The sequence below is a fragment of the Aythya marila genome (assembly GCF_965140915.1).
Source record: "Aythya marila genome assembly, chromosome: 22".
Classification (NCBI taxonomy): Eukaryota; Metazoa; Chordata; class Aves; order Anseriformes; family Anatidae; genus Aythya; species Aythya marila.
Window position 1 is genome coordinate 907,394 of NC_139063.1, and position 27,153 is coordinate 934,546.

The window sequence follows — 27,153 nt, forward strand, 5'->3', positions numbered from 1 at the left end:
CCCCCCTCCCCACGGCCCCCACCTGTGCTCCAGCCGTGGGGAAGGGGCTGGCCCGGCCCTGTGTGCAGTGTGTGCATGCTGGTGGTGCTGGGGGGGGCATGAGCAACCGGGGCTTCATCCCCTAGGCCGGATCCCCGCGCCTGTTGGAGAAGCAGCAGTAGCTGCACCGTGCTGGGCCGTGGTGGGCGATGGTGTCCGGCTGCAGGACGGGGGTGGCAGGGGGCTGCGGGGGGCTGGGGAGGGGCTCAGAGCTGCCCGGTGCCGCGGGGGTCGCACTGCAGCAGGTGCACGATGGACGGGTCGCTCTTGGCACCTTTGATGAATTCCTCCAGCGACAGCTTGCCTGCAGGGGGGACACGGCTCAGCGCGGCGACCACCGCCCCATCCCGGACACACAGGGGCACACAGGACCAACACACATCAGGGACCCCCCCCCATCCACCCCTCGGCTGCTGGGGCTCCCCCCGGCCACCCCAGCGGACGCGAGGCATTTAATCAGCGTGCGTGCGGCTCCCTCTAAGACCCCCGGATTTAGCCATGAGACCTTTCCCTTAATCCCCTCCATCTCCTCTCATTTACCGTCGTTATCAGTATCCATCTGTCGGAAGATTTTTTCCGTTCTTTTCTCCGGAGTCGATTCATCTTCGGGCACGTTCATCACAGAGACCATTTTGTCGATGGCCTGGGAGAGGGAGACAGGGAGAGGGGTGGGCGCCTGCCACCAGCTCGAGGCGGGGGGCAGAGGGCTTGGGGTTCCCTGCACTGGGACCAGTCCCTGCCCATGTACCCAGACTGGGGGGTGATTTTTCTCCCAGCACAGCTTGTGTCTGTCCCGGGGGAATGAGCTGGATTGCAGGAGGCAGCTGGGAGCTGCTCTCGTTGGGAGATGCCCACCAAGATGTTGATGAAACAACCTCACGAGTCACCCCCTGATGCTGCTGCTGCTGGGCCGGGGTCTGGGCAAGGGGAGCAGCTCCTGGGTACGTGCACCAGGTCCTCGGGGTGGCTGCCACATGCATGGGCAGCGGGAAAAACCCCAGGATAGGGTGCCCAGGGGAAACCCTGGCCCCAGGACATGAAGGAGCAGGGTCTGCCCCGGGGGGCTGCTCCTTCCAGCAGCCACAGGGCTCACCCAGCCCCGCACAGGGACCAACACGGGGCACCTGCCCCAAACCTGCCCGCACCCCGGGGCCGTGCGTACCTGCACGATCTCCAGCATCTCCTCCCGGCTGATGTAGCCGTTGCCATCCAAGTCGTACATATTGAAGGCCCACACGAGCTTCTGCTCCAGGTTGCCGCGGGAGGTGACGCTCAGGGCGATGATGAACTCTCGGAAATCGATGGTGCCGTCGCCATTCGTGTCAAAGGTGCGGAAGACGTGCTCGGCAAATTTGGAGGCGTCGCCGTAGGGGAAGAAGTTGGCATAGATCTTCTTGAACTCCTCCACGTTGAGCATGCCCGAGGGACAGTCCTTCAGGAAGCCCTTGTACCAGCCCTGCAGCTCCAGGTCGGTGAACTCGGTGTTTTCCCGCAGGTCCTGGAGCATCTCCGGGCACAGCTTGCTGTTCTGCTTCCCCATGGTGCTGGGGGGGTGCTGGGGGGGCTCCCGGCCCGGCTCCGCTCCCTGCGCCCTACAGGAGGGGAGAGGGACGGGGCAGAGCTCCCTGGCAGCTCCTGGGCACCCGGCTGGAGGCGGTGGCCGATGCGCCCCCCTCCATCACCGCCGTCCCCTCTGAGCCGCCGGGACCAGCCCCGGGGGAGCCACCCCCCGGCATTTGCGTAATAAACCCTCCGGGGTCATTTGCATAATAGATTGGGCCATGTTGTGGCACCGGGGGGGGGGGGGGGGGGGGAAGGGAGGGGGGTGCGCAGCGGGCTGGAGGAGGGGAAGGGGCCGGACTCAGCCCTGGCTGGGGCTCTGGGTCCAGATCTGGGCCAGCTTCCCCGGCGGGGGGGGGGTTATTTTTGGTTATTTTTGGATATTTTTGGCACCTCCACCTCCCCCGTTAATATTTGACGCCTCCGGCTGGCTCCGGAGCCCCGGGGAGGGTCGGGGGCCGCGGGTCTCCACTTGGAGCCAGAGCCCCCTCCCCACATCAGGGCGCAGCAGCCGGGGGGTCCCGAGGGGGGGCACCCCCTGGGAAGATGCCCCCGGGGCAGGGGAATTACCGGGGGCTCCTCCCAAAACTGGGCACCTCAGGAGGGGGCTGCAGGGACCCCCCCCAAGGGAAGATGCTCCCGGGAGGGGGCACATTTAGCAGACACCCCCGGGACGGTGCAGCATGGCTGGGGGGTGCTGGGCCCCCCCTGAGGAGCTGCTCCTGCCCGGGGGGGGGCACCGGCACCGGGGGGCGGCACGGGGGGCACCGGCAGCAGCCCCCGGCCCCGGGGCACTGCCCCACTCGTGCCCCTGCTCGCCCACCCCCGGGTGAGGGCAGAAAAAGGCTCGGTGACCTGCAAGGGCTGGGCTGGAGCTGGGAGCTGACGGCGTACTGGGAGCACTGGGAGCACTGGGAGCATGGGGAGGTCGCCACAGGCCGGCAGCTCGGGTGCCTGCAGACCCAGGAGGATGCTCTGGGCTCCGATGCGGCCCTGGGGACGGTCCCAAGGGCTCTGTGACAAAAATCACTGCTGTGGGGTGCGATCCTGGCCCGGGATGGGGCTGCACAAGGGCACGCAGACACACGCATGTGCACGCACACACACCGAATTTAGGGCCCATTCCTGGGGCACCGCTCTCCCTGCCACCAGTGCCACCCTGCCAGCACCTCTGCCTGTCCCCATCCTGTCCCCTCGGAAGGAAGCCACTGCCCCAAGTCCCCAGGGGGTGGCAGAACTGGGGGCTACGGGAAGCCCGTGTTGGGCATCCCCAGATCCCGGGCACGGGTTTATCACTCATCTTCTTGCTAGCCCAAGGGGGGCCAAGGAAGGTCCTTTGGGGTGAGAAGGGGACGTTTTGGGTGGGGTCCCCAATGAGCCCCCAGAGGTAGAGACAGCTCAGTGCTCCCTGCTCACAGGGGCTGGAGCAAAACGGCCTCCAGCAGCCGCCCCCCGCACCGGGAAAAGGCGCCCGTGGTGCCAGATGCTGCCCATACGGAGGTGACATCCCCAGCAGGTTTCCCTGCCTTCCTGCGCCACTCGATCGATTTGCAAAGCCCGGGATTGTTCGGAAATATCATGGGGAGCAGATGGCAGGGGCAGATGGGAGGAAGAGGCACTCTCCTCTGAATTATACAAATAAACATGCGTAAAGGGATTAAACCCACAGCCCCGGCTCCTTCTGCGGGGAATGGGGCAGGGGCGGGCGGTCGCTGCAGAACAGGGAGCCGGGGGGGGAGGACTGCTGGAGAGACCCAGGATGGGGCAAATTCACACCAAAACCACGCTCAGGGAGGCCAAGGGGATGCACCAAGGGGGATCTGGCGTCACCAGGCAGAAATGCCAACCCGACACAGGACAGGGGACGGGGACTGCTTCGGTTTCAAAGCCCATCAGCAGCACTTGCCCAAAGCACAGGCTGGGCACAGGTCTGGCACAGGACCAGCATCGAGCCCAAGGGTGTTTTGGGATGGGTCTGGGCTGGAAACTGAGGGAAATGGTGAGGAGAGGAGCGGGACAGCGGCTGTGCCTCTCCCCTGTGCTGCAGGAAAGGAGACTGGAAAGGGCTAAGGGAAGGGGGCTGGAAATGGGGCCTTGGTGTGAGCAGAAAGGTGAGGAAATAGGGAAAAGTGGTGCCTGGTGGGGAGGTGGGGGGGGGAGCTGGGCCCCCCACAGGTGGGGGTGCCTCTTCCCCTCCGATAATCTTCATCTCTATTTTAATCCCCCTCTGCATGAGTGACAGAGGGCACAACTGACGCAGGATGATTTGAAAGCATCCCATTTCTGACTCAAACCCGGCCCTAAACCCACCTAATCCCCCGCGCTGGAATGGATTGCAGGAGGGAGGGGATAATGCGGGGCGCGGGCAGGACCGTGCTGTGCCACCAACCCCACAGTGATTTATAGGGTCCCCAGGCTTGGGGGGGGGCAAAGCAGCCCCAATCCCCTCCTCTCCATCCCCATGCCTCCATCCCCAGCCTCCCACTCGCTTGGTGCGCAGCCCCACTCCCCACCTCCGTGCTCGCTTAGTGGGGAGAGACATGGGGTGCTGCTGAGGGGATGCCCCCTTCCTCCTCATCCTCCTCCTCCTCCTCCTTCTTCTCAAGAGGGGGAATGAGAGGGGCTCAGGCTGCATCAGCAAACCCCACCAGGGGCTCCCCAAAGCCCCGCAGACCCCTTCCCGTGGGCCCACGCTGTCCCCGGAGCTTGTCCTTGTCCCTGAGCCCTGCACAGCCTGTGGAGGATGCGGTGAAGGTAAGCAGAGCGCGGCGGGGGCGCGGGGCAGGGGCTGCAGGAATAGCCGAGGATTAAATGAAAATGCCCAGATAATGAGGATCTTTGGTAAAAAGCCCATTTGTATAATTTAAATCTCTAATAGGCTTCCTGGAATACAAAGCCCTTTGTGATGCCCAAGCTCATCTGGATCAGGAGCCGCTCGCTTGCTAAACCTTGACAGTGCTGCGGGGATGCGTGGACGTTTCGTAACGGAACGGCTCCATCCCACGTCCCCATGTCCCCATGTCCCCAAATCCCCATGTCCCCACGTCCCCACGTCCCGGTGCTGCACGCCGCAGCCCTGAAGCACACACACCTCACCTTGTCTGGGCAGTCAAGGTCGGGGCTGAGCCGGTCCCCACGGGGCACACGCGTGTTGGCACCGGGACACGTGTTCAGCTGCGCTGGGACACGGGGCTGGGACGTGTTTCGGGGCTGTCTGGGCACACGCAGGCCCCCAGCCATAGCAGTGGCCCCAGGATTTGGCTGCAGCAAGTGCAGGGGAAGGACGCACGAGCTGCAGGTGCTCGGTGCCTGGTTTTCCACGCCATCTGTCCTGGATTGCAGCCCCAAGGCTTTCCCATCTTCTTGTCCCCATGCCCCAGGGGACTCCAGCTCGGTTCTGCCCCGATTCCTTCTTGCTGGGACCTGTGGCTCAGCGCTGCAGGTGACTGGGATGCACCCAGGGATGGGTTTGGGGCCACTGCTGGTCCCCACTGTGTCCCATGGTGGGACTGGAGGGCTGCAGAGGTGACACCACTGTCTCAGGCAGGGGACACAGCAGGGGGACAGGGCTCATGGAGCAAGGGGAGCGCATGAAGAGGCGCCCAGACCTGGATTTGCCCCGTTCCCCCCAGTTCCCTAGGGGCCAGAGGGGTTAAACACCAGTGCCACTAGTGCCACCCGTGCTACCTGTGCCACCAGTGCCAACAGTGCCACCTGAACCACCCGTGTTACTTGTGCCACCCGTGCCACCCGTGCCACCAGCGCCACCAGTGCCACCAGTTCCACCAGTGCCACCAGTGCCGCCGCCACGCATGCCTCGGGCTCCCTCTCGCGGCGCCTCTCCCGGTGCCGCGGGGTGTCCGGGGAGCCCCGGTCCCGCAGCAGCACCGCGGGGCAGCCCCGGGGGGGGGAAATTTGGGGGGGGACACCCCACTCCCGGGGGCTCGGAGCCGGAGGGACCCCGCTGCCCCCCACCCCCTGCCGCCCCCGCGGGAGCTCCGAGCCCTGGGCAGGACCCCGGGGGTCGCGTCTGGGAGCTGGAGGGGTGGGGGGGGGCGGAGGGGCGCTCCCCTCCCTGGGGGGGTCAGGAGGGTCCCGGGGGGGGGGGCCCGGCTGCGGTTCCCCCCCCCCCCCCGTGTGTGGCCGTGCCCGGTGCCGGCAGGTGGCAGCAGCGACCCGCGGCACAGCCCCTGCTGCCACCCCCCCCCGGTGTGCAGCCCCCCCTTTGCCCCCCATATGTAGCCCCCCCCCGATGTGCAGCCCACCCCCCCGATGTGCATCTCCCCCCGCCGTGACCTGAACACCGATGTGCCGGGGCCAGGGGGGCAGCGGCTGCTGGGGGGTGCTGGGGCCAGGGCACCCCAAAGCCCCCCCCTGGAGGTGGGAGAGGAGAGGGGCAGGGGGGGGATGGAGCAGCGTGGGCTGTGAGGGGGCCACTCCTGGGGAGCCCCCCCGAGGACGGCAGGGCTGGAAGGAGCAAATGTTCCTCCTGTGTGCGGAAAGGGCAAAAGGGTAAAAAAATGGGGAATTATGGTTTTAATTGTCTTTAATTCAGGAAAACACCGGAGCACACCCCAAAGCTGTTGGGGGAGCCTGGCTGGCACCAGCCTGATGGGGAAGAGCCCTCCTGAACCTGCTGGGCACAACTGGGGCGCAACTGGGGCACAAACGGGGCCCTGCCACCGGTTGGGGGCTCTGGATTGGGCCCAGTCCCAGTGACCCCTTCCTCTGGGACAAACTGGGGGGCACTGGTGGTGTTTCCAGGCAGCGAATTTGAGTTCAGAGCTTGGGGATGAAACTGGGCTGAGCTCGGGGAGAGTCCGGTTCCTGCGGCACCGCCATGCCCACGGAGCGAAATATCCCGGTGAAGCCACGAGGCCAAACCTTCCCCTGCCTCCCCGCGCCATGTCACGCTGCTTCACCTCCAGACGTGGCCCCGGCTGCCTCAGCCCCCACCGGGAGGTTTTGTGTGACAAGGAAGCCCTCCATGGTGCGGCTGCTGGGGGATTTGGGACTCCCTGTGCGGAGGCAGGGAAGTGCCGGAGCGTGGCGGTGCGTCACGCCGCGGCCTCGGCGTCGGCTTCCCATCATAGCAGTCAGTTGGAGACAGCTCGGCTGCGGCTTCCACGGAGCTGAGCACTCGTGGTCCTGCTCCTGCCCGGCCCGTGTAACCTCACAACCCCACGAGGAGAGGCCCAAAGGAGGCTGGAGCCCAGCACCGGCTCCATCAGCCGAGCTCACACCGCCCGGCCACGTGTGGCTGGGCTTGGAGTGGGCGCCGAGCTCAGCCCCAGCAGCCCCGCGCTCCCTCTCCTCCCTTGCACCTTCTCTGCCTCTGAAGTGATGAATTTTTAATCTGCTGCCAGCCCGGAGATGAAAGGGAGGCACTGAGGCGTTTCCTCGGGAAGCTGCTGCGGCGGAGCTGGGCTCGGCTGCGGGGGGGAACGGCACCAAGCTGGGACAGTGACACAGCGCTGGGACACGGGAGGGCAGGGTCACCTCCTGGCCCCCTCGGAGGCTTTTTGGGTCCCTTGGTGTCTCTCCATCCAGCAAAGGGCCTGCGTTCACGGGGAGATGCCGGGAGCTCTGTGGATCTCCTCCTTTACGAGGAGACGGCCCCCAGCAGCACAGAGCCCCCATCTCACAATGACCCATGAGCATGAATGTGATCCATGAGCCCAGTGCTGGCACGGCCGGAGGGTCCCCAGCAGCACACCGAGAGGATGCAGGAGAGGAAAGAGCAGCAGCAGCCAGTACTGACCCTCATCATAGTGCAGAGAAAGCACCGGTCTGTAAAACAGCCCCACGGGCACCAGGCTTGGCGTGACCACCAGGAGTACACGGATGCTCCTGGGAGCCCACCGGCCACATTATGCAAACAGCACAGGATAAATACCCACAGCTGAGTGATGCTGCCTGGATGCACAGCCTGGAGCCCGCTGCCTCCAGCACCAGTTGTGGCTGGGTGCTCCAGCCTGATGCGTCCATGCCTGCTGGGGCCAAGGCCCCTTCCCGGTGGCACCCTGCAGCCAGCAGGGCCACCCCGGGCCACCGCAATGCCTGGCACCAGGTCCTGCTGTGCCACTGGAGTCCAACTGCCAGGCCACCAGCGGGTCCCCCCGTGTCCCTCTCCAAGTGCAGGGTGCCCGGGGGGGGCTCAGCAGAGGCAGCCGGGGCAGGGCCCCCACCCAGCGGAGTGGCAGCCGGCGGCTGGGCTGGGAGCGCTCGGGCTCCCTGCAGCTAGTTAGCATAAATCAGAGCGCTGCCGGCTTAATTAACCTCGCGGCACGGCTAATTCGAGCAGCTCATCCAACGCTCGTTCCCGCTGCATTTCCAGCCCCGCTGACTCGCGGAGGCTGCGCGAAACCCAGGCAGCGAAATGTCACCGGTGCCGCGCACCTGGCCGGGGGGCTCGCCTGCTTGGGGGGGGGGGGGACATCCGCTCCTCCCGGTGGCCGGGCCCCCCCCCCCCCCCCGGTAGCCCCTAGGACTGGGGAAACTGAGGCAGGCGGCGGGGCCGGGCCGGGGGAGGGACCGGAGCGGGGCTGCCCGGCGCTGCAGCGGGCGGAGCCGGGGCTCGGTGGGGCCGCGCCCGCCCCCTCCTCCCGGCCGAGCCGAGCCGAGCCGAGCCGCGCCGCGCTGCCGAGGGGCTCGGAGCCCACCCCCCCGGCCGAACCGGGCGGCCCCGGCGGCACCGGGCCTCGGAGCTCTCCGCGGTGCTGAACGGAGCCGCCGCGCCCGCAGGACGCGCCGCCGGCCCGGCCCGGAGCGGCTCGGCACGGAGCGGCTCGGCCCGGCGGGCGCGGGGGATGGAGCCCTTCCTGGGCTGCACCGGCGCCGCGCTCCTGCTCTGCTTCAGCTACGCCGGTCTGCGCCCGGTGGAGGCAGGTAGGGGGCCGCCGGGCCCGGGGGGAGACGACGGGGGAACGAAGGGAGGAACGGGGAGGACGGGCCCGGAGAGCTCCGGGGCGCGCCGGGGGCGGGCAGGGGGTTGGGGAGCACCGGGGGAGCCCCGGGAAGGAGTTGGTGGGCACCGGTGGAGGGGACGAGGAGGGCAGGGAGCCCCCGTCCCGCGGTTGCCTCCGGTGTCCCGGCTCTCCGGAGGGAGGCTCGGGGGCACAGGGTGTGAAAACGGCAGTGCGGGGGGAGCAGCAGGAGCCCCCAGCCCCTGTCCCTGCTCCTACCCCTGTGGCTCACACCAAGGGGCTGAGCTGGAGCAGAGGAGGCGAAGGCAGCCGTGCGCTGCCCACGCGTGGGCTGGCGGCCCCAGTAATCCCCCCCTGGGCAGCCCCACAGGACCCCTCACCATGGGACATGGCACGTCCTGGTGACACAAAACCAGGCCCTTGCCAGCTGGCCGGGTCCTCTAAGGGGGGTCTTTTGGGAAGATGAATGTCCCTGGGAGCTCGTCCTAATCCTGACACAACCAGGAGGTGCTCAGCTCCCTGCTCTGGCCAGGCTGAGCCCTTGCCCAAGTGCCCTGTGTGGGTGCCACGTCTCGGCAGCACTGTTGGTGCTCCCCTGGAGCCCTTGCTCGCCACGCAGCCCCAGCCCCAGCCCCAGCCCCAGCCCCTGCCGGGCGCTCTCCCGGCTCTGTGCACACAGACAGGGCCCTCTCCCTCCCGAGCACAGGCGGTGTGGCTGCAGGATGCTGGTGGAACAGCTGCTTCGATTTGCAAAACGCTGATTGCCAGAATATCTCGCATGCCAGGAGGCTGTGGGTGACTGTTGGCGATGTGCAGCTCTGGGGAGTGGAAATTCCTGCCCCCAGCCAGCCCCAGTAGTTGTGGGAGTTACGCTCACCCCTGTCCTGCCTGTGCTGGGGCTGCAGGAACCCCCAAAAACCTTTGGGTTCAATGCACGCATCCTTGGCTAGACATCGGCATGCTGGAGAGGCCGTTTGACGAGAGGCAGACCCGGGGGCATTCATGAAACATTCCTAAAAGGAAGGAGCAACAGGGAAAACAACACCTCTGGAATTGCAACGGCCTTCCCGGTTTCCTGTAAACTAGGACACTTCCCCTGCTCTTCCTTATCCTCGAATCACCTCAGCCGGTGACTGAGAGTAAACATGGAGCTGTGTCCCTGCCCATCACCGCCCGCTGCTTGTCTTGCAGGCAGCGTTCACGGGCTGTGGGGAGCCCGTCTGCTTCCTGGGGCCGGCAGCCCCGTGAGCACGCAGCACGGTCCTGGTGTGCGCCTGCAGCATGCGGTGGGGCCGCAGGAGCCCCGGTGCTCCTCGGCTCGGACGAAGCTGCTTGACCTTGGTGCTGTGCCCCGCGTCCCCGCCGCATCCCGCTCGTGCTGTCGGCTCTGCAGGGGCTGGTGGAGGCGCTGGGCTGGGGGCTGGTGCTGCTCCGGGTTTCCAGGGGGGGACAAGACAAAAGGAAGGTGGGCACGGGCGCGATCGTCCCAAGGTCACACAGAGGTGGTGGCAGCATCACCACCAGCACTGCGTCCCCGGCACTGCCAGCCACGTGGCCACGAGGCCGCTGAGGCGAGCAAGCCAAAAGCCATTGGGAAAGCTCCTGGAGAGGAAGCAGGGGCCGGGGGGGTTGCAGGGGCCAGTGGGGGGTGGAAGGGTACAGCCTCAGCTGCGCTCCCCTTTGCACCCAGAGCTCCTGAAAGCAGGCTGAAAATAATGCGTGCTGGGGGGTTAAAGCTGCTGTCCCCAGGAAAGACCCAGGGGGTATGGCACAAATTCCTCTGCCAAGCTGCAGTGAGGGCAGAGCTTGGACCCTGCGCACACTGGGCCCTGCTCTGGAAGGGGCACTTGGCCACCCAGGGCTGCTTCTTGCAAGGTGATGCCAAGGTGAGCAGCAGGGGAGGCAGGACCACGAGGAGGCAGCTGAGAAAGCCTCCACCCAGGGCTCTCCGACAGCCCTCAGCGGTGGCACGGGGGAACCTCTCCAACTTACTCCTGTGGCTGCCACTGAGAAATCCCTGGGGCCGCTCAGCAGGTCTGAAGCACGGCTCGTTCTGCAGTTGTGCTTGCTCTGGGGGTGGGCTGGGCCCCTCTGCCCAGCTCAGAGCAGTGGAAGTGGGAGGCGAGCTGTGCTGGACCAGGCAGCTGGTAGGGGCTGTAGGAGCAGCAGAACGCTGTGCAGCGGTGGTGAAAGACCTCAAAATGGTCCTCAGCCCCTGCAGCTTCCCAGGGCAAACAGCATCCCTGAAATATACCTACACATCAGGCAGCTCGGGTCAGATTTATTTCTGTGGGATGGAGGTGAAACAGTCTCTCCCAGGCTGGGTGAGACTTCGCCCTCCAGCACAGCTTTGGGCCCCATCCAGCCCTCAGCCTTCCCTTCAGCCTCCAGGTCAAGCAGCCCGGTAGCACCTCGCCCCCATCCGCTCCCCAAAAGGAGCCCAAAGGCATCAGGCCAGGTTCTGGGCACTGCCCCGAAGCAGCTCCAAGCTCTCCTGCCTCTCCTGCACACCTCGAGCCACCCTACAAATGAGGCTCCCTCTGCAGAGGCCGGGTCTCCACCCCCTCATCCTCCCCACCAGCATAACCAGTACAGGGGTGCTGGTCCCCACGGGACTTGCTGCCCTCCTCCTGCAGCCGGGGAGCCGAGGTGACCACGGTCTGGCAGCCTCACGTGCGTGATCACCACGGGAGCAGCGCGCGGCACGCACGAGCAGGCGGGGACGGCTCTGGCAGCAGTTTGCAGATGTCCGAGCAGCCCACGCCTGCCCCTTCCCGTCTCACCACGGCCACGGAGATCCCTGGCCAGCTGAGGGATGGCGTCAGCACTTTATTGATTTCTGCGTTCAGCGTAGGAGAGGTTTAATTGAAATATGGAGGTTTCTAACCTCGGTGTCAGCCTCCCAGCAGGGACTCTGCTGTGTGAAGCAGCCGAGGTTGTGCTACCCTCCTCCAAATGCTGTCTCCTGCTGGGGACGTGCATGGGGAAGACGGAGCGGGACGAGCTCGCACACATTAGCCATGCACGGGCACCCTGGCAGGATCCAAAAGCAGCCTTCATGGAGCCGTGCCCATGTACTGGTGCTGAGTGCGGCCTCATCCATGTGGCATTTATTGTTAATTAACCCCCTCCTGTTTTATAAAGTACCCAGAGCCCAAATTAAGGCCTAGCTCAGGCATAATTCAGTCAAAGGCACAAATGGATCAAGCACTGAAGTAGGAAAATCTGTGTGCGTGCAGTAAAAACCCAAGTGTTGTGCACAGGAGCGGAGCTGGGCTGGGACCAGGCAGCGAGCTCCCCGCAGAGCTCTGGGCACCGAGCTCCAGCTCCTGCTCCCCATCGCTGCCACCGACATCGCTCTTGTGCCTCCCTGGCAGTGCATGGCTGCGGGCTGAGGGGCTGTAAAAGACTGTGGTGCCCAGTCCTGCCTGGACGTTTGGGCCCTGGATAAAACGTGCCTCGACAATGACTCAGCTCTGAGTTGGCAGTGTTAAAACCAAAGTCGGGGCATTGGCGAGACCTGGGCAAATCCTGCCTGGCTTTGGGACGCAGTCGGAGGTTTGGCAGCACGGGGAATTCTCCAGAGTAGTGATGGCACAAGGCTGCTCCAACCCCTGCTGAGGACCAGCTCTGCTGACTCCTCTAACCCCTTGCTCTTACCCTGAGGAATTCCCAGTGGCTGGCTGGACACAGTGAGCAGCACCGTGCTCTCCGGGGGGCTCCATCCACCCCGGCAGTGTTTGCACCTGCGTGCTCGGGCAGCAGGGAATCAGGGACAGAGCCTCAGGGGCGAGCGGGGGCTGGCCTTTTAGTATCCCATTAATACGAGGAGTGGGCGGTCAGCAGGAAATAATTGCCTCTTTCCCAGCCTGAAGAGCCAGCGGTTGTTCTTTTCTGGTCTTTGGAACTGGCAGAGCTCGGCAAACAGCCCCGCTTCCACACGAGCGGGCGCAGAGAGGGAGAGCAGCGGTGCGCCCTGCGCCCTCCCACTCCCCTGCAGGCTCTCTTCATTAAAACACTCAGGGAAGCTGAACGGCGCGCCAGCCTTCCTACATACCCCATAAAGCTGACAAGCAATCACATCCACTGAAGGGAGCCGTGCTGGGAGAGCAGAGAAAGGCTCGGGAAGGCAGAAAAGGCAGCCTTTTGCCCCCTCCCACGCAGCCAGCAGGCAGGGGCGCTTTGCGGAGAGCGGCACGTGGCACCGTACCGATGCTCCTTCCCCTGGCAGGCTGCGTCCTTCCATCGCCTGTGTCTGTAGGAAGGGTTGTGGTGCTGGAGCACACAGCCTGCAGGAGTGGCTGGGGTCCGGGTCCAGCTGGGCAGCTCTGCTCGAGCAGCTCCAGAGCCTCTGCAGGTGCCCCGACTGCTGCACCCCAGCCCAGGGGCTCCGATTCGGTTGAGCCCTTTGCTAGAGTAAAGGAGCTGCTTGGGGAAGAGGTGCTGAGTGAATTAGAAAAATGCCATGACCACAGCATAGTGTTGCCCACGTCGGGAGCATCTGCTTTTAACTCCAGGCATTTCCAAGAGACCGGAGTGTGCAAGGCACTGAATTTGGAAGAAGCAGATAAGAGGGAGGCCGGGCTTCTTGGCCGCAGAGATAAACCCAGGGAGATACCCTCATACCAGACCTAGAGCCTGAGCACGTAACTCATCAGGCAGAGGTGACCCCCGGGGTGTGACATTAACACCATCTTCCTTTTCCTCTGTGCAGATGGTTCCTCCAGCAGCTGGCATGGCCAAGGGCAGTAAGCTGGCTGCCACCCCCAGCCCCACCATAGGAGCTCATGGCAGGGGCTGCAAACTGAGAGGACTGGGTGGCTTCACAGGAGAGAGAGACAACAGTAAGGAGAGGGCCCGTGGCAGCAGGGCCAGGAGCTCGGAGCTTCTCCCTGTAACGTCTGTGGCCTTGGCACCTCCCTAGAGAAGCCCCAGCATCCTAGAAAAAACAAGCCAGTGATGTCCCCCTATGTGATTTCTTTTGCATCACACACATTCTTCTACACCTTTCATGGCTCTTAATGAAAAACTTAATTCCCACGATCCGACATCCTGAGTTTTAAAGCTCCTGATTCAAAAAAGCACATCCAGCAAACGGTTTGGGTGCACCGTGTGGAGGGAGCTGGAGGTGAAGCAGCTCCCCCCTGCCCATGCTACAGCTGCGGTGGCGAAGTCACCGTAAGGGGCAGGTGGGTGGTTCTCTGCTCCTTGTGCCAGCAGCCGCTGTGCTGACAATGAAAAGCCAGGAGGGAATCAGCCCAAAGCTGTAAAGCGTTGTGGCTTTTTTTTTTTTCCCCTCTCTCTTAAATAAAAGTCCATTAATAATCAGCAGAGCGTTTAATGAGAGGCTAGAAGGAGTTCTCAGCATTAAGAGGGGATTAAGAGTAATCTTTGCTGCTCACGCCTGCTCGCTGTGTGGAGGTGGCTCTGACCCTCTCTTACCAAAAAGCCCAGGGTGGGCAGGAGCACCGGGCTGCGACAGCCCTGGGAGGTGCAGGACTGATGAGGGTGAGAAAGAAACAAGACATGGTTTAAGCATAATCAGTTTTGAAGTAGCCATTCCTTGTTAAAAATCATCATGACTTTACCTTAATTGATCGGTTCCTCCCTAAACAGGGGGCTGTGAGTTTTGCCAGCATGAAAATGAGAGCATCTTTCCATCCACGCACACAGCTCTCGCTCAAATTTGGCCAAACAGATCCTCCGCCAGCCTGCAAGGTGTGATTTGCTCCAGCAGGCACTGCAGCCCCCGAGCTGGGGTAAAGCTAAACTGCTAAGCCAGGAATCCTGCACAGTCTGGGCTCCTTACAGACCAGACGGGGGCTGTGCTGCCAGCAGTGTCTCCGGAGTAATCATGCAGGAGGAAGGTTTGATGCACGGCGTGTTCCTTGCTATCTCACCCGCAGCGGGGAAGGAATTGGCCCTGGGGACATCCCGCTCTGTGCCTGCTCCTCAGAGCACCGGCAGCTCCCCTGGCTGCTGCAGGCACAGAGCAAAGTTTCCAGGAGCTGCAGATGAGTCCGAAAGGAGCCAGACGTTTGGATTTGGCACCTCGAGGCCCTGCTAGAGAGGCTGACCCGCTGCAGCCAGCTGGGAAACAGAAATTACTGAGCTCAGCCGGGCTGGCACTACAAAGAGCCGCAACTGGCCCAGGCAGCCAAAAGCGGTGTGGAATATCTTGGAACAATGATTAGATTTTAGAAAGTCATGATCTCATCATGCATCTCCCGGGAGCAGGGAGAAAAGCATCCTCACGGATTAAAATTTTGCTCGCAAATTACTCACTCAGCTCTGGGAGCAGGGAACTCATTTTCCCGGCTTTGTATTTTTGTCAAACGCTGCGCTCGGTTCTCTTTTCATATCACTTCTGTACTGATTTGACACCCCTGATTTATGTGTAGCTCCTCCTAATCTGTAGTAGTGAAGGAAAGGCATGCTCAGATCTGTCCTAGATGTTGCTGTGTTATCTTTGACTTTAACTACACCGTCTTACAAAGGTAGTACCATGGAGGGGACTTTCTGGAGTGCTCTTGACCATGCACGCCAGCTGATTTCTCCCCTGCCTGCACTTGGAGTCCTGCTTTGAGGGCTCCAAGCCCGGGGCTGCAGCTTCACCAAGCGCATCCCCTCTGCCTTGCAGCTTCCCTCCAGCTCCCAGGGGCGTTGTTTGCTCCTCTCCTCCAGCTCTGTGACACCTTCCCAACTCACCCATGTTTTATGTCATCAGGAAACTGATGTTTTTTAAGCTGTGCTCAAGGTCACAAACCTCAAAGGGGACCCAGGCACCGAGGGTGGTGCACTGCTTGTGCCCCTTTCCCAGCCTGAAGCTTTTTCCCTGATACTCCGTTCTCTGCTCCTGTGAGGCCAATCCATCTCTTTTCAAAGTCCTCCTGGGTGAATCAGTGGTAGCTTCTCCTAAAAATATCCGGGAGAGACAACCACGCTGGGATCTGACCGTACAGCTGCCCTGTGAGACGGGTGCAGTGCCTGGCTGCAGCTGGGGGTTGTTTTGTCTCCCAGCTCCTCCATGTCCTCCATATGCTCCAGCGAATTCACCAGGCATGACTCACAGACCTTCCCGGTGCGCATTCCCGTCTGCTGACTGCCCCTTACTAAAATTAGACCCTCCTCTGGCCAGCACGTGGGCTCGGTGACGGGGAAGGTGGGGAGCTGCAGCCCCACGTCCCTTCCCTGGGTCACAGCAGGCAGCCGCCTCCACGAGGCTGAGCTCCCAGCCCAGCTTCTCCTTGGCCCTGCAGAGGACATCGATGGAATATTGCCCTTCTCTGAGGGCTGGTGGGGACCCTGCTGCCCCATTTCAGGAAGGCCATGCCCTTAGATGCTAATGCTCTGTGCTGATAGCGCCTTGATGGTGTGCTCCAGAAAGGAAGGACGCTTCCCTCCGTGAAACCCTGAAGACCACCCTGCTTGCTGCTCCGCCTTCTGAGGTCTCAAATTCATGTGAACCTGACCCTGCACCTTCCTCTGAGCTTTTTTGCTTTCTGAAGGACTCCCCATGACCAGTTTGGGTCTGAAGGGCTCATGCAGACATCCTATTCCTGAGGGTCCTGCCTGGTAGATGTGGGTCTGGCAGGAAGGGGAGCCCTGAAGGCTGGCACCGCTGCCATTTGGGGAGGAAAGAGGGAATCAGGTCATTGCTCTGCTAGGTGTAGAACAGCACCAGCCTTCAGATGAGGAGTTCTGCACTCCTGGTATTTTCTCTGTTCCCCAGGGAGCATTCACCAGGAGTGAAGTCAGTCATTTGGAGGCACTGACACTGCAGCTAGAATATTTTCGGCCACATTCAGGCGGCTGGGACTGACTGCAAATCCGACAAGTGTTACCGGAGACGTGCACACGTGCGCCCTTCTTTTACTGCTGGCCTCAGCCCCAGCCCCAGAAGGGCTGCACTGTGCAGTGGTTAAAAAGCAGCAGAAGTATTATTCTTTGATGCAAGTCAGAACAAATGACCCATTCCCACCCTGCTGACCTCTTGGGGGTACTCAGAGTCCTTGCGATCTGGTTAGCATTTACTTTTAACTCTGGTTAGCATTTACCGCCTTCAGTTTGGGGCACAGTCTGGCGATTAGGAATTCAGTTTAACCAGAGGAGAGACCAGGAGTACAACCTGATGCACAGCACGGGAAGGACGGTGCCAAGCTTATGAGGCAGAACCTTCTCCCGGAGAAGCAAAGGGCTTCAGGACGAGGGCTGGCAGCTGCACAGGCTGACCCTGTGGCTGGAAACCCAGCTGTGCTCAAAAAAACACCAAATTCAGAGCCTCGGGCTACTGCTTTCATGGCCTGGCCTTTTCACATTCCCCTGGTCCATCGGTGGCTGGTGCAGCATGTTGTGTCCTGGTAGTGGACGGCTGCTGAATGCCCTCTGGCCATCTGAGGGAGCATCCAGCAGCTACATATAAAAACACAAAATGTGTATAAAAAAATTCTCTCAGACTAACAGGAAAAAGCAGAAGAATCACTCCCGTTTACTACCACTGACTTTCAAACCCCCAGAGTGCTCATCAAAGCATCCCGTTTTCATACTTCTAAGACAGATTTTGCATTTCCTCCCAGCTGTCACTGTCAGGCTGTAATAGGACACACCAGAGAAAACACGGAACGTGGCTGGGGAGACGAGTGAGCTAATCAATAGTCTGCTGTGCCGTCAAATTGTTTCCACGGGGCAGATATTTCACGGGTATAATGTAACTCATACTCTCAGCAGAGACCGCTAGGACCTCACTGGTAATTAAGACATGGAATATCTGCCATTTCCAGGTCCCATACCCAGAGCCACCAACAGGAAGGTCACTTGCAGCTCCATTTCTCATGCCTCAGTCCCTGGCTATACCTTACATTTCCTTTTTCTCCCCCCGAGCAGCCCTTTCCCACTCCCCTCCTTGCCTTTGCTCTGTGTCCTGCTGCGAGTGCCCCTGTACAGGCTGTGCTCTCCCTCCTTGCAGACAGCCCATCGGCTCCAGTCAATGTCACGGTCAAACACCTGAAAGCCAACTCCGCCGTTGTGACTTGGGATGTTCTGGAGGATGAAGTTGTCATTGGATTTGCAATTTCCCAGCAGGTACAGTGCCTATGGTTACCCAGATTCGGTCATGCTCATCTTCACCCCAGGTCCCCTCCGTTTCCAAATTCTCTTGCTGCAGTCTAAGCCCATTCTTTCTTGTCCTGTCCCTCGTGGTCCGGGAGGGAGCTTCCTCCCCGTCCTCTCTGCAGCAGTGCTCCGTGTTGTGGTAGCTGCAGAGGGGAAAGGGTCCGACCGTCTCCACGTCCGTGGTGGGCAGGGCAGGAAGCAGTGGCCTTAGACGCCAGCAGCACGCACGGGGAGGCCTCTCCGCCACTCTGTGCTCTCCTCTCTCGGCTTCCAGAAGAAGGACGTGCGGATGCTGCGCTTCATCCAGGAGGTGAACACCACCACCCGCTCCTGTGCCCTCTGGGACCTAGAGGAGGACACTGAGTACATTGTGCATGTCCAGTCCATCAGCATCCAAGGCCAGAGCCCTGCCAGTGAGCCAGTCCTCTTCAAGACCCCCAGGGAAGCTGAGAAACTAGCCTCTAAAAATAAAGGCAAGTGTGGGTGAGTTCCTGTGTGGTCCCTGGGAAGCCCAGGCAGCGCAGGGCTCTGCAGGGAGGCCAGGAGTGTGCTGGGCAGTGAGGACAGCTGGGTTAAACATGCAAGGGGCTGAGACAAGAGGGATGCCCCAAGGAGGCATCAGCAGACAAGGAGGTGCTGAGGCTGTGCTGCTTTCTGGGCTGTGCCCAGCACGGTGCTGCTGGCTCAGGCTGTTGTCACAGTGGGACTGCAATAGAAATGTACTGAGTACAATTACACCTCAGTACTGGACACGCACTGAGTGCATCTGAGATCAAGATGAGGTTACTTTGCCCCTGCAAAATACTGCAAAAAGGTGAGCAGTGTGTCCAGCATCCTTGCAAATGGGGAATGGCAGGGGAAATTCCTGAGCAGCCCGTGCTCTCCTGTGGAACCAGACCTCTGGGTGGCACTGGGCAAAGCCCAGCTGTCCTCACAGGACACTCCGAGGGACCTGCTGAGCCCCCTGTGCCTGGGTTCCAGGACAGCAGGGGAAAAAATACCCACAGACTCCACTTTTCTTACACTTCAGAGGTTTCTGCCAAATTGCAGAATAGCTGAGGTTGGATGGAACCTCTTGAGATCATCTACCCCCACCCCCTGCTCAAGCAGGGTCAGCTAGAGCAGGTGGTCCAGGGTCATGTCCACTTGGGCTTTGAGTACCTCCACGGGTGATGGATGTCTCCAGCTTCCTGCCTGGAGGCTCCTTCACTTGCTCTTCTTAAGCCAAACCAGATGTGGAAGGTTTTCTGGCAGGAAGAATCTGCTACAGCGAGGGCTGGGGACCACAGGGGGCTGGGATATCAAGGGGACTCAGCCGAGGACTCGGCCTGTTGCGGTTCTTAGGCAGTTGTGAGTTCTTGACTCTTCCTGCTAAAATGATTTGGTGTCGGTAAATACCGAATTGCTGCTCATCTGAAAGCACTAAGCGGAGCGCTGCTTCCCTCCCCGGAGGCCTGAACTGTAATCTTAGTGCTGCGAAGGCGAGGAGGCGCATTACGCCCTGCGAGAAGGCTCTGCTCATTTCTGAATCCCATGGCCCCGGTGAAAAATCTCATGCCAGGCTCCCCGCTCCCGAGCTGGGTGAGGAGCTGCTGAAGCATGCAAGGTGTTGTGACAGGCACAGACGGCGCTGGCAGAGATCAGAGCCAGCAGCGTGAAATAACCACAGGGCCGGACCCCGTGTGGGCTCACCCCGTGGCAGCACCTCCACAGGAGCTGCCCGCTGGCCCCGTCCTACCTCTCCCCCCTGCCCCATCCCCTGCAGGCTGCCAGGGACGGGCAGGGGGCAGCGGCTGCAGAGCTCGGTGCCCTGCAGGCTCAAGGCACAGCTCGTGGGGCTGGCGGGCGAGGAGGACTGCTCTGCGCTGATGATTTGAGCCAAGGGCACCGCTGAACTGGTGCCTGCAGCCCGCACGGCTAGGTTTCACCATCTCTCTTTCCCCTTGTGCAGATGAGGTGACAATGAAGGAGATGGCGAAGAAAAACCAACAGCTGCGAGCAGGGGAAATTCTCATCATTGTTGTGGTGTTGTTTATGTGGGCAGGTCAGTTCAATCTCTCTGTCGAAAGCACATAATATCCCCAGGGCTTGTGGCTTGCTTGGTTTGCATGTGTAATCGTGTAAGACCTGAAAAGAAACCCTTCCTTCCATGAAAAGCACTGCACATTCAGCTGTAAGGGCACTTCAGTTCCCTCTGCAGCATCAGGAGCTGGGCAGTGCCAAAAGCAGGTGAATCAGTGCTCTGATCTGGTGCAGCAGGAAGTAGATAATGGACTTGATGAACCAATTGTCTAATTCAGCATGGCTAATCCTGTAAGCGCAATTTTTCCAGAAAGCACTGATGATAATGTCTTCAGCCATCCGCCAGGATGCCTCAAGCCCTTCAAATGACACAGGTCACTGTAATTAACTGGCTTATTATATGACTCCAGCTCTCATGCAAAGCAGAAATTCCCGTAAGAATTCTGCCAAAGTTCAAACACACATCAGACATCAAGAGACTTGCTCTCAACACCCACTATATATACACCAAAACCCACTGCAAAAACAACTCAAACAATGGTAGCATTGAAAGAACAAATAGCTCCAAACATCAAAACACCAATAAACCCAGATACGCGCAAAATCCACTGTTAAAACACAAAGAACAGTATTTAATAGGAAGAGGAGGAACATTAGCAGAAGCACATTAACCAAAGGAGGGAAAATCTGCACGAGCTCTTTCCAACATGAGTTTGGGACTATGTTTCAATTGATCTTATACCAAATTGTGCCTAGGACAGATCTCGCTCCTGTATTTTAAGCTAGCAAACAGGGAGAGGAAAATTCCTGAGTCCCACCCCATCAGCTTAGCACATCCAGAGTGGCTGCAGGCAGCTCTTCAGCTTGTTCAGTGTGGATATTACATGCGTGAGTTAATGGGAAATAAAGTTTGTGCGCTTGTCTTCTATTTCAAGCCCCAGCCTCCCCTGGCTGCCGGTCAGCTGCTGCTCCTGCGGCAGCACAAGGCATGAATGAAACAACATTTGCTCCCTGCGAGTCACAGAGCAGGCTGCCATGGGGAACGGTTCAGGTGACCCGAGAAAATTGCCAGGCAGGGAAATTGGCGCTGTGGTAAATCTGCGATCCAGAAAAGACAACCTTTGCCACTCCACCTCTAGTCCCCCTGTCCCAGTCCAACCAGATTCCCACGCACGGAGATGCCAAGAGCCGCACGGAGAATTCTCCTCGGCTGGAAGAGAAAATGACCACAGAAGCACCGAGGGTCGGCTCTCAGGTCCCCTGGGGTTAGGTCACACTGCGTGAAGGTCTGTCTGCTAAGGGCAGTGGTCTGCCACCTCTGCTGCTGTAAACCTGTAAAATGCAGCAATCCTGAGCCCATGTGGGTTGCACTGGTTTACTTCACCAAAGGATTTGGCCCACTTCTACTAATTTCTGCAGAGCTGAGAACACCTCCATGGAGAGATGTGAATAGGAAGCCAGTCACTGACCTGAGAGCTGCCAAAACGGGGATGGAGGGATTAGCTGTCCTCTAATACAGTTCTGCGAGGTTTCTTTCAAGTGAATCCAGGTGACACAGAATCAGATCCACTAAAATAGTTTTTTTTTGCCCTGGAAAGACCTGAGGTTACCATGCATTGTAAAGCAATTATTGCTAACGACGATAACCAAATGAAAACCTAAATTAAGGTTAACAAAAATCTGTAGCCCATGGTCTTTCCAGCATTTAAATCAAGCTTTATCTTTGCACATTCCAATTTAAATGCCCTGACAGTAAAAACAATCATGAATAATTACATGAAGTGACTGAACAACGGATTCATCTCCTGCCATAGCCTAATCTAAAACTCCGATCAGCATCTGAATGAAGAACTTGCTAATGCCACAATTTCCCCTCTAGTCAGATGACTTACATTTATGAAGGAAAGTGGGTGTGGGAAAGAGCTCTTCTTCATCCTGTGGGCTCTTTACCAAATCTCAATATGTAAACAACTCTTTGCAGCTCTTACCCTGGCCACAACCTGAACACATGACAATGGTTTAGCAAATGCAAGCCAGAATTAGTTTGTGCCCCGGGCTCTCAACTCAGAGAAGAGCCTCGTGCTCCTGTGCTGGCTGCATTTCTCTGTGCCTCAGTTTTACCATCAGGAGGCACAGAAGGTGTGACTATGCCAGATGTTAGCCTGTTCTCCCAGGATCAGCCATTTGTTCACATATACAGAAAGAATTTGGACCACTGTGTTCATCAGTAACACCTGGGGGCTGCTGCCATAACACCACCTCGCTTTAGGAAGTGGTTTGTGATATCTGGCAAAAGCTCTACATATGCTCTGCTGTTAGGGGAGCTAAAATATTTTCCAGTTGCGAAGAAGCAACATCTGCTCAGGTCTCCTTTACCCCTGTGTTTGGAATTTCCAGGCAGAGAAGTCATTTGGTCAAAATGTCATGTAAAAGCTTCCGAGAAAGACATTCCCAATCTTATTATTTGTCATTGCTGCCCCTGCTTTTCTTTTCTTGTGCTTGTGCGTGTGGGAGGAAATTTCCAGCGGCAGCTTTTGCTGCCGTCACCGTTGCATATTTGCAGATGTTGTCCTGCTGCTCAGGAGACCCTGGCTTACATCGTCAGCAGGCGGGTACAGCACATGCCTTGTCTGCCAGCTCCAGCTCCTTCTCTTCACCTCAGAGGAGAAAGATCATGAGGCACATTTCCACTCACCAGAAATTCCAGGAGCTCCTGTGTTTGCAAAGCAAAGATACCATTTAACCACACGGTCGGTGTTAATCGCTATCCAAATGTAGGGCTTAAAGCACTTGTCCCATTTAATGACAGGGAAATTGGAATATAATTAATCTTCTGTCCTTCCATCTAACTAGTTTAGCATGGAATTGGCGCTGAGAAGGAAACAGCCAGAGGGCCAACTAGCTGTGTTAGAAAATGATCCTTAGGAACAAGTGTGAATGCTGCCGAGATCTCTACCAGGAGGCACAAAGCTGGCTGTCAAGCAAGGGATTTCTGATCTCTGCAGGCTCCAGGGGCTGAGCTCATTTGTGTGATCACTAATGCTTTTTCCTGTTAGGGGTGATCGCCCTGTTTTGCAGACAGTACGATATCATCAAAGATAACGAGCCAAATAACAGCAAGGAGAAAGTCAAGAGCGCCTCGGAGAACAGCACTCCCGAGCACCAGGGCGGTGGGCTCCTCCGCAGCAAGGTGAGTCTGGCACACGGGGTGGGGGGCACGGCAGGCAATCAACTTCCAGCTGGGACTCAGCTAAATTACCCCCAAAAAGCAGCTGCTGCTAAACATCCCTGCTCCAGCCTCCTTCCTCCAGCGGGGATGCAGAAGGGAAGCACTCCTTCACCTCCACGCATGCCAGCACCGTGGCTCCTTCAAGCATCTGAGCACCTCAGGTGTGTCAGGAGGCCAGCGTTTCTCTCCCACATCTGGGTCAGCCCTTGTGCATCAGTAAACTGGATTTCAGTCCATATTTTTGAAATATCTGAGCATCTCTAGGAAAAAAATGTGCTGAGCAATGCTGCAGTCCCTGAGCTGCTTGGTTCCTTACCCCCAGAGCAGCAGTTAGGTGGCAAGCGGTAAAGGGGACATTAGCCTCGCAATTAACTGAAAAATTGATCAGCGGGAGCATGGCTGGTAATACATGTGATGTTAAAGGCATGCTGTATTTATAGTGTAAGGAGACTCAAGCCTATAATTTATACCAACTTATTCCATTAAATTTGACTTTCCGGTGTTTCTGTTCACAACTTGTGTTCTGGCACATCCCCACCACTTTGCATTTACTTATTATTTGAAACAGTCACTAATTCATGCTCACTGCTTGCCCTTTTTCCTTACCCTCAGGGGATGGGAATAAGGACTTTTACAGAAACAAAATTCACCAGCTCACTGCAGAGATCTCTGATGTTTTTTTCCTCACGTGTTACTCCTAATACGCCCTTTCTTCATTTGTCTCTTCTCTCCCAGTTTCCAAAAAACAAGCCCTCAGTGAATATCATCGAAGCGTGACAGCCTGCCATCTGAAAGACGGACTCCATTTCTCACTCTCACTTTCTGCCTCTGAGCCTTGATGACTGGGGAGGTGAAATAATGTTGGAGCAATTTGGAAGGAGACCCAGCGATTGTCACTTGATGGCATACACCTCCTTCCTCGTCTGTGTTCTGCAAAACATCTGGCCAGTAAGAAAAATCATGAAAAAAACAACAACAACAACAACAACAACTGAAATCTGAACAAACAATTGAGATGGAAAAGCATCAGTGAGACGGCTGCTGCCGGTGATCCTGCACTGGACTCGTGAATCACCTGGGCTGGAGCAACTTCTCACACACCCCTCTCCACCTTCGCATTCCATCTTCTGGAACAGCCTCCTCGTCCTTGGAAATGTTACAAGATTTCGGTGTATCTTTATTTTGCCTCACTGTCACTACATCTTGACAGTATCAACGTGAGCTCAGGCATCAGTCACTGTCACTCCTCTCCGAGCAAGAAGGAAGGAAAGATCATCACAGACACGAGTAGCAACCAGATTTTGGCTGCTGTGTGCTCTTGGCTTGCTTTGTTCCATTGATATGTATCATGTAACACGTCTTACAGGTGGGTTTTTAAAACAAAAAAGTCATAGCCCAGTTTCCATTCCTCCTGTGAGAACTTCCCTGGTTGTTCTCCAGGTAGGCTGCAGCTCATGACTCCGGTATTTCTGTGTCTCCTGTCTCACGCTGGTGTTCGTCATCGCAGATACTCGGGGCACTCCAAACACTTTGGCACAGACCAGTACGAGGGGACACCAGAAGCCCCTCTTCAGCTTCCAGGATAATTTCAAACATTTTCTCCATGGTATTTTCAGCTGGGTCTGAGTCCACCAACAGTGTGATAAACAGTCCATAAAAACGTAGCCAGTCAGCAAAAAAAAAAAAAAAAAAGAAAAAAAAGAAAAAAAACTCATGATACCGGTTGCTATGCAAGGTCTCCAGGGGCAATAGCCATTTACTGCAAAAGGCTCTTGCCTAAGGGACCTTTTTCTGAGGGCTTAAGTTCTTAAATGGCTTCTTTTCGTAGGGTTCCTGTGGGAAGGTCTGGTTCTCCTTACACGTCCCGTCTGCACTATTTTCTGTGACGCTGTAATGCCAGGTGTCTGCTGGAGTCAGTCCTCCACGAAAAGGGTGGTGATGAATGGGAAAGGGGTTGGGGTTCTCCTCTCTCTTGTTAAGTGCTTAATGTTCACAGCTGACAGGATCCCTGGGGTTGCTGGTGCTCTGGAAGCTGATAGATGCAAGTCCATCACACGGAAAAAAAAAAATTATTCTTTGTAGTGTGCCATGGGGTATCTGTATTTATTTAACTACTCCACAAGACCACTCCATATGCACTAGGGGATGAGGCAAGATCCTATTTGTCCCATCAAAACCCAGACAGGTTGGCCTGAGAAGGGTCTCTCTTTACAAGCCTGCACTCGGATGAGCCTGGTTTAAAAGTCCCTGCAAAGAAATGGGCTGGCGGTGACCGAGGTCAGCCATCTCTCCACTTCCACTGACACCAGCCTTTCCAAAAGAGTTGATCTGGGAGAAAGGCCCTAGGCAGTCTGCCTGCAGACACGGTTGTGAACAAGCAAGGGCTTCGCTTGTGCCAGTTCCAGAAGGCAGGCCAACCCCAAAGGTCTCTTCAGAGGATCCTTTGCCAGAACATACTCCTCCATCACCAAGAGGGAGAGGTCAGCACCTCTGATACAGACAGAGCAATAAACATTTTATAATGTACAATAAAAGATTAAAGGCATATCCTGTGTCCTTGTAACGTCTGAATTCAGTAATATTTCATCTTTGCCTGCTTCAAGCGCAACACGGAATAGAACAGGGCGATTTTCCCTGTGTTTCCCCGGGACTATGGGTGAACTGTTTTTTCTTTGTCTGGGTACAAAGAAGCAGCATGGTTCACCAGAGTTCATTGTGGCTGTGGGATGAAGGGAGAAAAAAAAATCCTCGTGTGACATAAATAGCACTACAGCCATACCTACTAGCAGGGTTCTTCAGACATCCCTGTTATCTCCTAAGAAAGAAATGTCATTTGGAATCCATAACCCTATAAAAGGAGATTTAGGACAGATGGTACAGCATGTGCAAAACGATAAGGGAGATGCTCTCTCATAATCCTAGAGCAGACAGCCAAGCAAGCAGCCCTCTAAAGCCTGCTCGTGAGGAAATTCAGTCTGGTAATTTGGCAGATTTGGGGGGCGGAAGGTTGTGTGCCTGTTTTTAAAGGCAGTTGTCCCTGGGAATTCAGACCATATCCTTTTTTTTTTTTTTTTTTTTTTTTACAGTAACAGTTGTTGTTCCCTAGTTACAGGTTTAAAGCACTTATTTTTCTAACAAAGATGTGCTTACTCCTTGTTCTTTGGAAAAGGAGAATTAAAATTTAAAGCACTGGTGTTCACTCAGAGTTGAGTATTTGTACCATAATGTGGCAGAAGCTAAAAGGGTTATCATTATGTTTCATAAATGCAGGCTTTAAAGGTAAGGTAATAATGCTATTAGTGAGAGGAGACAAATGTAGGCTGGCAGAAACTCAGCCCATCAGAGTGGGACTCCAAGCTATCAACTCCAAGTGATTCTCTTAAAGGAAATGTTTTAAACTATGAATTAAAGTGATGTGGTAAGTCCACACTTCAGGAAAAGGCATTTCCCACTATAGGAAAGGAAAAATACTTAAGATCCTATTTTCTGAGACTCAGACATCAAAGCCTTACCTGCTGTTTCAGTATGATCTCCTTCTGTACCCCATGAGTGTTACACACCGATAAGGCTCTGGGCTTGAGCGACTGCAAGCCTAAGCCAGCCTGGAGAAGAAAAACCTCATTCTCATCAGCAGTGGTGAAAAGATACTCCTTTGTGGGACTTAGAGGTGTTTTACTGCCAATAGAGGGATGAGATCGGGGGGAATACAAGAAAAAAAAACATGCCAGCAGTGAGAAGCCACCTTGGGCAACAGAAGAGCCCACCCTGAAGGCCATTCACAGCTCCCCAAATGTTTTTGCCTGACTGCTGATTTTGGCTGGTTATTGGAAGCAGGGATTAGGAAAGGGAGGTTTCTATGAATACTAAAAAGATGCAGGTGGGAGTGGGCTGGTGTGACAGGGATCCCAGAGAGCCCTGCAGGAACGGATTTCCCATTGAACTCAAACCGGAGGCAAGCAGCCCTCTGGCCAGCCCTGCTGCACCCCTGGGTGCTAATCCCATCCCTTCCCAGGAACCAACCACGCAGGGACATGGGCACACGAGGAGCAAGGAGCTGAAAACAGAGCCCCTTGCCAACACACGCTTTGCATGTTTGAAGTTAAGCACCACTTGCCTTCATCCTTCCGAGCGCTGTAATATTATGCCTACAAGCACAATTTAGCCAATATATTCCTCCCCCACGAGTTTAGGAAAAGTGAACCGCAGGAGGCGGTGTGGAGCAAACAATCCTGCACAGCATGTCCCTCCAGCTCACAACACAGCACC

General features: G+C 57.5%; 2 protein-coding genes across 4 annotated transcripts; one reads left to right on the top strand and one right to left on the bottom strand.

Annotated features, from left to right (window-relative positions):
- Window positions 1–136: 136 nt before the first annotated feature.
- Window positions 137–1,579, bottom strand: HPCA (hippocalcin; the record flags this gene model as incomplete). Its single annotated transcript, XM_082777381.1, has 3 exons — window positions 137–343; window positions 580–682; window positions 1,202–1,579. 3 exons carry the CDS (start codon window positions 1,577–1,579, stop codon window positions 246–248), a joined length of 579 nt encoding a protein of 192 aa, XP_082633507.1. The 3' UTR covers window positions 137–245.
- A 6,639-nt stretch (window positions 1,580–8,218) lies between these two features.
- Window positions 8,219–25,425, top strand: FNDC5 (fibronectin type III domain containing 5). 3 transcript variants are annotated; one of them, XM_082777387.1, is made up of 6 exons: window positions 8,219–8,487; window positions 17,491–17,606; window positions 17,911–18,109; window positions 19,588–19,680; window positions 22,715–22,848; window positions 23,623–25,425. In XM_082777387.1, exons 1-6 carry the CDS (start codon window positions 8,409–8,411, stop codon window positions 23,662–23,664), a joined length of 663 nt encoding a protein of 220 aa, XP_082633513.1. In that variant the 5' UTR covers window positions 8,219–8,408; the 3' UTR covers window positions 23,665–25,425. The 3 variants fall into 3 exon arrangements, with proteins under 3 accessions (XP_082633513.1, XP_082633515.1, XP_082633514.1); XM_082777389.1 differs by having other exon boundaries at window positions 22,737–22,848; XM_082777388.1 differs by having other exon boundaries at window positions 17,914–18,109.
- Window positions 25,426–27,153: the final 1,728 nt, after the last annotated feature.

Excerpts from the sequence above, each read along its gene's own strand:
- FNDC5 (XM_082777387.1), top strand. The coding sequence starts at position 8,409 with ATGGAGCCCTTCCTGGGCTGCACCGGCGCCGCGCTCCTGCTCTGCTTC. Across the intron at positions 18,110-19,587 it reads ACTAGCCTCTAAAAATAAAG|ATGAGGTGACAATGAAGGAG; the intron begins GCAAGTGTGGGT and ends CCCCTTGTGCAG. Across the intron at positions 19,681-22,714 it reads GGTGTTGTTTATGTGGGCAG|GGGTGATCGCCCTGTTTTGC; the intron begins GTCAGTTCAATC and ends TTTTCCTGTTAG.